This window comes from Dinoponera quadriceps, unplaced genomic scaffold (genome assembly GCF_001313825.1).
Source record: "Dinoponera quadriceps isolate SergipeBrazil2010 unplaced genomic scaffold, ASM131382v1 scaffold2159, whole genome shotgun sequence".
In the NCBI taxonomy this organism is placed as follows: Eukaryota; Metazoa; Arthropoda; class Insecta; order Hymenoptera; family Formicidae; genus Dinoponera; species Dinoponera quadriceps.
In genome coordinates this window covers 1,358,350-1,367,357 of record NW_014556477.1, presented here as the reverse complement: position 1 = coordinate 1,367,357, position 9,008 = coordinate 1,358,350, and the positions used below count along the sequence as shown (strand labels likewise).

At 38.4% G+C, this 9,008-nt stretch overlaps 2 protein-coding genes across 7 annotated transcripts; one reads left to right on the top strand and one right to left on the bottom strand.

Annotated features, from left to right (window-relative positions):
- Nucleotides 1-1,663: 1,663 nt before the first annotated feature.
- Nucleotides 1,664-3,828, bottom strand: LOC106747562 (F-box only protein 28). 5 transcript variants are annotated; one of them, XM_014625203.1, is made up of 4 exons: nucleotides 3,605-3,828; nucleotides 3,241-3,521; nucleotides 2,945-3,153; nucleotides 1,664-2,736 (listed from the first exon to the last, which is right to left on the bottom strand). In XM_014625203.1, exons 2-4 carry the CDS (start codon nucleotides 3,448-3,450, stop codon nucleotides 1,980-1,982), a joined length of 1,176 nt encoding a protein of 391 aa, XP_014480689.1. In that variant the 5' UTR covers nucleotides 3,451-3,521; nucleotides 3,605-3,828; the 3' UTR covers nucleotides 1,664-1,979. The 5 variants fall into 5 exon arrangements, with proteins under 5 accessions (XP_014480689.1, XP_014480688.1, XP_014480684.1 ...); XM_014625198.1 differs by having other exon boundaries at nucleotides 1,980-2,765; nucleotides 2,905-3,153; XM_014625200.1 differs by having other exon boundaries at nucleotides 1,980-2,765; nucleotides 2,905-3,153; nucleotides 3,657-3,828.
- Nucleotides 3,829-5,452: 1,624 nt separating this feature from the next.
- LOC106747545 (CCR4-NOT transcription complex subunit 11) lies at nucleotides 5,453-7,784 on the top strand. 2 transcript variants are annotated; one of them, XM_014625163.1, is made up of 2 exons: nucleotides 5,453-6,014; nucleotides 6,159-7,784. In XM_014625163.1, exons 1-2 carry the CDS (start codon nucleotides 5,889-5,891, stop codon nucleotides 7,257-7,259), a joined length of 1,227 nt encoding a protein of 408 aa, XP_014480649.1. In that variant the 5' UTR covers nucleotides 5,453-5,888; the 3' UTR covers nucleotides 7,260-7,784. The 2 variants fall into 2 exon arrangements, with proteins under 2 accessions (XP_014480649.1, XP_014480648.1); XM_014625162.1 differs by having other exon boundaries at nucleotides 5,453-7,783.
- Nucleotides 7,785-9,008: the final 1,224 nt, after the last annotated feature.

The following is a 9,008-nucleotide window of genomic DNA, read 5'->3' as shown; positions in this document are numbered from 1 at the left end:
GATAATTATCGATTGAAATAGCATAAAAGTATTATTCTTTTCTGACCCAAAATGACCGCTTATCACGTTATACGTTAATCGACTAATAAAGAAATTACATAGGTGTAACATACTTGATCTTTTCGGTTTTCGATCGTTGATTATCTAATTCGTTAATTCTACTACATTATAGAAAGATCATCTTGTGGATGTGATGTAACAGCACCTATTTGAAACATTTCTGTAATGGAACGTAATACATATTCTCTCAATATGAATAGATGTTTATATAAAAATGAGACGCCGTGATGCCAAAATTCCCTCCTTTTGCAACACTTGCACGTGTCTTGTATAATGTCTTGCATTGTAACGCATTATAAAAAAGAGGAATTTGAAGTCGTAGACCACAGAGTCTCATCTGTATGCAAATTTGCGTTATGATGCAAAATTTTTACACGCATGCAAAAAAAGGGTGTTTGGAGCCAAGAGGTCTCACCTCTATGCACACGATAAAACGCAAATCTGATAATAATAATAATAATATATCTTTACATTATATTTATCTATTTATTACGTATGTTTACGTATTAAAAAAATCGGTCATTATATCGTTCGATAGAACATAGGGAGAACCAGGGACGAAAGTAACGCGGGATGTATGTAATAAATGCAATTACTAAAAATTTTGTCCCGAAAGTATTTATTGTTATTGATATTGATTATTTATTCATTTACGTAGATTATTTTTGGGTAAAAATATTATTATTATTATTTAGAACGCGAAATATACGAAAGAGGAAAACGAACGGAGGTCTAGCAACGCCTAAAATGTATGAATTAGCGACAGAAGAATTTCATAGGGGAAAAGTTTTTTTCTTCTCTGCGTCGTACTCATTGCGAGTAAAAAGATCCGCGATAAATTTGACCAGGAACAAGTTATCAGAATGGAAGAACCAGCAACCGATGAACAGCCGTCGAAGATAGAAAGCGAACAAAATTAGGTTGGAAGACTCACGCTTGATACTCGAAATAAAATCTTCATCTTTCTCACGGTAAAATTCACTGATGTCTCCTCTTTCGTTAAATCGACACTGGCACATTTGGTTCAAATGAAATGTTTATTATGTGTATTTCACTGTGACATGTAGTTTATTGTCTTTACTCTCTCGCTCCGTCTCTTCAATAAATGCACACAGATATAAACGTTTTTAATGGATTTTATGCAGCATTTATCTTACATGTACCTTATATCAGCAGAATTGTATCGCGAGTAGAAATCTTACAGTAAAACGCTATAAATTTGCACAAAAATGTCTGTACACCGTATCGATATTGCGTAACGGAACGCAAATAATTAAATTAACTAAATATATTATTTCTCGTAAGATACTTACATTGTTTTCCCTTCTCAGATCTTTCCCGACGAAAATAAATTCTACCAATCGCGTAAAAGACTCAAAGGCTCCCGTATGCTTATTCTGTAACTTTTAATGACGATATGATTATCATTAAATGCCGTTGCGCAGCTGATCATATGTTATATCTTGCGCGATGATGCGTAACCCCATGGGTTACAAGATTACAGAGTAGGCCTGTTGGTTTCTCTATAAACCTAATTAATCAATATCGCGCAGTAGAATGTAAGCGATTGATTTAACTAAACACACTATCCCTCGTAAGATCCTTTTTTATGATAATTCCCGCGAGTTTTTACTTCTATCAATCGTACAAAATATTGATGAAGGATCCCGGATTCTCGCCGCGGACTGTGTGTAGTTATCGCGTACAGCACATACAACACGTAAGCGCATACAGAACGTAAGCAATTAAATTAGTTTAACCTGTTATGTTCCGTAAGATTCATTTCTTCTGATACCGCCCTCAATGAGGATATGGGACTCATAATCGTTACGCTTATTACGCTATGCCGTTGACAAGCCCGTACAAAGGGGTACAATACAATGCAATACATATTTCGAAAAAATTTCCGTACATACTGCTTAGTGTAAAAAAGTCGAATTACTCGAGGTCGATGGGTGACCACTGTCTAACGTGTTAGTCGCAAGAAGATCCGACATGAATTTTTTGAACTTGATGTCCTGCGCATCGCTCGACGACTTCCTTTCCACTATGAGCTTACGTTTTTTCGAATGCAACTCGTTACTTTGCAACGTCGCGTCGACCTCGGTGTTGATAATGTCGATGTGTTTTGAGATCGCGATGTGCTTGCGACTTTCCAACGAGTCAGGATTTTGCGTTCCCTCCCGCGCCCGGCTCAATTCGGCAGTCAAGTCGACCATCTTCTGCTCCCATTCCTCGAGATGCTTCCGCATCTCCGCTAACAGCACGTCCTGCTCGTGTAACTTCTGCGCTTGCTTCTGCAACTTCGAGCTTTGCAGTCGTATCTGCATGCCCTGTCTCATCACCTTGAGCTTTATCCTCCCCATCAGATTTTTCATCGTTAAACAGGAGATCTTGTTCTGCTTCGTACGGTCGTAGATCTTCTTAAAACTCTGATTAAGCTTCTCCGAAGTAAAATTGTGCGGCAGTGTAGCATTGTTCGGGTGCCTGGTGTGAGAGATCATGAGCGCGCCACCAGGTAACTCGTACGAGTTCACAGTGCCAACCATACAAATATTATGCTTCAGGTCTGGCAGAATCTTTTCGTCAAAATGCTCCATAGCCATACTACTTATATCCCGCAGCTCTTGAAGTATCTCGTGTGCTCGGGGAGGTGTTTTTGTGTCACGAATTAGTCTAAGAACACGAAAAATTTCATCGATTACCTGGAATTATACAATTGACATTATACAGTGACTATTTTCATGATTACATATATTATTGTATCTGTTAAGAAGATTGTTTATGCATATTCACTATATTAATGAGAATAATTTCTATTAGCAATCAAGACGGACCATTTACCTTTCCTGGAATAAAGCAACACACGTTGGTTTCCACGTACTTGCTAAAAGTCATTGATAACATTGAAATTCTCGTTTCTATCGCTGTCAATATATCGCAGTGGCGAGCGAGAGGATGACTCCTTCGTTCCGATTCCCTTCTTGGCAACTTGCTCTTAACAGCACGAAGGCATTGCGCGTGATACTTTTCCATAAGATTGAAACCTCGATTCAATAGCTTCTTGCAAGTACGGTCGAACTGTTTACAAACCTGTTGCAAAAACAACGATGATAAGCAATAATAAAAGCGATAATCATGATGAATCAGTTGTAAAATAAATTAAATATATAATCTTACAATTCTATTTTTAGAAATCTCATCGTAAGTGAGGTTAGATAAGATCGTTTCTAAAACAACGTCGGGAAGATCGATTAAATTCCATGTACTATCATCGTCCAAATGTATTATTATCGACGAATAACAATCGTTCGATTGTTGTGTGACCGGAAAACCATTCTGCTGCCTATGTTTATGAGTCATATCAGCTTGCAATCCTTTCCATTCCATGGGAACTTTCTCTTCTCAACAGGAGATTTATTGAACAATGATGTTTTTACTTATCACTGACCTATAAACAACTGCAACAATAACGTATGTCACACTCGATGCTCGAAAGTACTGAAAAAGACGCGTGCGTACAATCGTCTCCACATATACATACACGTATATAACTATTCTAGAATAATCTACTTCTATTCTTGAAAAAGCTTTACATTTGAACCAATCAGTAATCGGAGATGAAGGAACAAAAGAGGGCCACGTTCCAAAATTTGCTAACACTGCAAACCTATAGTTCACGTCGCGTATACTATGAATTTTCTGTACTATCAGCACGTTTCAGAGCACTCTAAAATAGAAGGTCCGTTCATAACTGCATAAGTTGTATTGTGTGCACTTAAAATGAAGTAAATATATATATATATATATTTGCCACTTGGTGGAGGAAAGAGAGAAATGGAAAGATTACAAATAGTTCAGAAAGTGCAGCTGCAAAGAACAGATTTACAGATGTCATTTGGTGTTTTCCACACGCATGCGCGCTAGCTTAAAATCCGTATTAGGGAGAATTCACAGCTGACATAAGAGCAGAAAGAAGGAAAACAGAAGGCCAATCAGAACTTGTGCTGGTAGTCGGTTTCTTACAGTTTCTACTTTATCTACTGCTTACTACCAGCACGAGTTCTGATTGGCTGCTGCTGTTTTAAAATGCATTTGGTTCCATTTCACAACGATTTTTCCTAGATATTCAGCAAGCAAAAATTAATAAGAATCACTCAGTTTCATTACATCCGCAAAAAAACGTTGATTTTCTTAGGCTAGTGTAATTTATATTATGTATATCATAAGTTTTCAACACTGGCAGCGAATATTGGAACGCAGCTGAAATATGTGGTATCGTTGCGCCATCATGGGCCGATTGTTCCAACTTCTAAGTAAGATTTAACCGACAGGTATCTGTTGGACCGACCAATCAACAATAGCTATTGATGTTTACCTACTAGATATCTGTCGGGTAAATCTTATCAAGAAGATGGAACAATCGGCCCTACAAGAAAGGAATAAGAAATATTGGACGCATTCAGTACTACCGAATGTTCTACCGAGCTTATCAGCTGGCATTTATTTATATCCACTCAGCTGCACGAGATTGACATATTTTGTTAGTTTAAAAAATATACATTGTTACGTCCACGATAGATAACTATATAGGGAAATTTGAAAGTAGTAAAATCAGTGACTTACGTGGACGGTCAACGGAATGATGACTCCGCTTTTGGGTCACTCTGCTTTTTACCGAGTTTACCCTGGGTCTCCGGAGTCTGGCGAAACGATCGATGAATCTGGTGAGAAAACAGAGCCACTCGTTCTCCCGGCTCGGCCTCGGATGTTCCGGCGCTGCGCGGGATGATGCGGCCCGCAATTCCAATTTCGATTTCGCAACGTTCAAGAAATGAGGGATAGACAAAAGTAATTGCTACACAGTCGGATTTTACGACTAATATATTCCAAAGTATATAAGTACACAAGTACCAAAGGCTAATTGCGAGAAAAGAAAATCTCCTTCTCAACGAATGAGCACGTTTTTATATGTCGCTTTGTTGTTTTCTGATTGGCTGATGGAGTCGTGGAAATGGAAGAAATTCATTTTATCAGTATGATGTCACCGCGTCGATATCGCCGTATCGGCCCTGAGTGGTGTTTGGATTCAGTTTTCATGCTCTTGTTTATGTTAGCAGCGGGGCGCCTTATCGCATTGAGAGATTGCGGTTTCTTTTGTCTATAGTTGATCCATCGATTTTAAGACTTTCTAACGACACGCAGTATTCGGCGTTATAATTTTAATTATAATATTTAACGTGCGCGAATATACATACGCGCACGTACTTACGTCTAGTAACATAGGGATAAAATATCTATACCTAGTGAATATCTAACCTAGTGATGTCTGAAATCAGACAAGTCGGCCTCCGATCTGTACTAATATATTATTAATGTTCCAAAATAAGTCCGGACGTTACAACGTCAATCAGATGCAAGAGCTCGCTAAGTACTCTTTGAGAATTTCGTAACTTCCGCTACGAGCCGCCACCATTTACTTCCACTATCAATTTGCCCACCTCTGCTTCCGTAAATCTGAGATCGTTCGTTGACCGTAACCTGTTTTGACAAGCGTCGAAGGAAGTATACGCACAGGTATAAATCGGTATGTTTAAGAGTGAATTTACTCATTAATGAATACATATTAAATCAACAAGACGAGTTTGCATACTCGCTTGAACGATTTCCTGCTGAACAAGTAGAGAGATATTGGTACATAAAAGGGAACGCAGCTGCTGTTTGCGTATATATGAGGACGTATATATCACGACGACGGAGTAAAAGCAAGATACTTCGTCAGGAAGAAAGCGTGTTGTTTCAAATGTTTTATTTGCTGCGTAAAGAAAATGACGCTTCCTTCGAAGGACTTGGTTAAACTACTTGATCTCATCAACGAGGAGCATTTGGACACCACCCTGGAGAATCTGTGCAACCAGTTGCACCAGAGCTTCCCCAAGGAGGATCGTTTCAAAGTCGGTAGCACGTTGTTGTTATTGTTGCAACATGTCGATCTGCTACCGAAGCATGTTCAACGCATCATAGCTTTAGCTCTACTGTTCAATCTGTACAAAGGTGAGCCATTAGCCTCTACACCCTTCGCTCCTGTGTTTGTTCAGATGCTAAAGACGCCACAGGAAGATACCAGCAATGGGATCCCTAAGCCGTCCAGTCACACCGGTCACATACCATTTTTGTCCACCTGTGAGAAGAATCTGCTGGTGAATTTAATAGGATACAATCAAAAGGAGATCATGAAGAAAACACCACGTCAGATAGTAGACGAATTTTATTTCGCCTCCGTGCCATCTATAGATTTAACCAATTTGCAGTTACAACTAGCGGAACATCATTCCGAGCTGCCATCTGTCAGCAAGTGTGGACATCCTGTAATTTTGCCAGATATGGATCAATCCAAAGTGACGGAGATCGACAAGACTGCCATGCGAAGCGTGATGGAGAAACTCACGACCGGTGATCCACCTTTATGCAGGCAGAGCTATCATCCTGAATTTTTGAGGCTGACGCCGCCTCTTCATCATTCCATCAACGAGTTACCCTGGTTCGATGTCACAGAACCAACTCAGTTTACAATCGAGTATGACACCAGCATGTGTGTGTCCAATTGCGCCGGTGCGGAAGCTCGTAAACTGATGGGCAAGGCTTTCAAAAATGTTCTGACTCTGCAGCAACAGCAGCACTTGGTGAACGAGTTGGACAGAGACCCGAAGTTGGTCTATCATATTGGACTTACACCGGGCAAGTTGCCGGATCTGGTTGAGAACAATCCTCTGATCGCTATCGAAGTTTTACTGAAGCTAATGCAGTCCAGCCAGATCACCGAGTACTTCAGCGTGCTGGTGAATATGGAGATGTCCCTTCACTCCATGGAAGTCGTGAACAGATTAACCACCACTGTGGATCTACCGACGGAATTTGTACATCTTTACATCAGTAATTGTATATCCACTTGCGAGACTATCAAGGACCGTTACATGCAAAACCGACTCGTACGGCTGGTTTGCGTGTTCCTGCAGTCCTTGATAAGAAACAAGATCATAAACGTGCAAGAGCTGTTTATCGAAGTGCAAGCGTTCTGCATTGAATTTAGTCGCATCAGGGAGGCCGCTGCGTTATTCCGACTTCTGAAACAACTCGAATCGGGTGATACCGGTGGACTCAATGCTCCACCTACGAAAAGTAAAATCGATATGTGTTAAATGTATTATCGTGCGCCGGAATATTATTTAAATTATTTATAACGCGAGAGAAGTATCGTTTATTAATCGCGTATAGAAATTGGCAAAATGAGATTCATAATAGACAAGATAATTATACTTGGTCGTTGTAGATCGTATCCTGTACGATACGAGATTGAATTGTTCACGAATCCTCGGAGTATCTAAATAAAATTATTTGATCGACAGTCTGTTAATTTATTACGATGACTATGCAGGATATGTAGTTACCATAATAAAATAATCGTGAAATCTGATCATGAAAAAGTGAACTTTAAAATTCGATCGCACGTAAAACTTGATTTTAAGCCAAATATGTTGCTTTAACAAAATTTTACTGATACTATGCGATCTTGACTGGATATGTGATGCAGAATGAACAAGGTTTACATACATATGATATGTTGCGAACATATTTGGATCGTGAGTAATGTGATCTAGTCTAAAATCCTTTTATCTATATTATGTCTTTCTACATTGAGGATTTTATAATATGCACGATCATATAATTAAAGAAATGCATATGTAAATAATAAATTGTATAATTATAAAACCTTTACACATTTGTATTTATCGCATACGCCACTCTCTTCAAGTACAAAAGAAGTGAATTATACAATAATAAATATCTCGATGAATACAATGCATAAACACCACTTAGCGATTTACAGTTTCCCAACATGATTATTAAGCTATCAACATTTGTTCCAGCATACTAAAGATATGCTTAATAAGTGCAACGTGTTGAAAAATGTAAATACTTGTAACCGTCAGAAAGAACGTTCAGCAGAATTTTTCAACTGTTGGAGATACAGCACAAAACGCTAATATAGTGCCGACTTCCACTGAACATAGTTAAATTTGTTTAATATATCCCCTACAAATATTTTATTTATTAATATACAAGACAATATCTCCTATAAATTTGAAAAAGGAACACTGCAGTGAGATGACCACAAAAGAAAGTAAAGAATGAAAGTACATGCAACTTTTTTGTTTCATGCAACAATTTCTTTTAGATGCTGTTATTTCTGCCTTATTGCTGCGTTCTTCATTTAACAAATACAATTTCGCTTATTATACTTTATCGACTTTACGATTCGTAAACGTTACATATCATACCACGTATAAGACAATATTTCACATGCAAAACGATTATACGACTACAATTTACTACGTATAAATTAAGCGAGTGACGCATAACATAACGCAATAAAATTGTTATCAAAATATTTCATCGTGGATTTCACTTATAAACTGATAACTAGACTGATACACATGTCATACATCTCATTAATGATTAATTTATATACAACGAAAAAGTGAAGTGTGTTACCTACATTGCTAATAACAATGATTAATATATTAATTTACATATCTGTATCGTATTACATATATATGTACACACACACACGTGTATGTGTGTGTGTATGTGTGTGTACATTAAAAATAGATTGTTTCGAATCGTCCGAAACTCGCGAGCACATCGGTATGTGCAAATCACGCGTATCGCACGTGTTGCTCGTCTTAAGCGTATCGGTCACCTGTTAATAACGTAACAGGTGATCGGCTCGCGCTCGAAATATTGCCTTATTTGGACAAAATCGAAGTCTCGACGGCGAAGCCGCAAGACTTAAATCTAGTGTGCTATTGAAAGGATTCGAGTCAGTATTTGTCCGCTACTTGCTAAATAAAATCTCGAGTCTCCTCGCTATACGATCGCTTGTCATA

Bases quoted from the DNA above. Each gene is read 5' to 3' on its own strand.
- LOC106747545 (XM_014625162.1), top strand. From the start codon at position 5,889: ATGACGCTTCCTTCGAAGGACTTGGTTAAACTACTTGATCTCATCAAC.
- LOC106747562 (XM_014625198.1), bottom strand. From the start codon at position 3,450: ATGGAATGGAAAGGATTGCAAGCTGATATGACTCATAAACATAGGCAG. The intron at 3,154-3,240 runs GTAAGATTATAT...TTTTTGCAACAG, and splicing joins AGATTTCTAAAAATAGAATT to GTTTGTAAACAGTTCGACCG. The intron at 2,766-2,904 runs GTAAATGGTCCG...GTATAATTCCAG, and splicing joins GTTGCTTTATTCCAGGAAAG to GTAATCGATGAAATTTTTCG.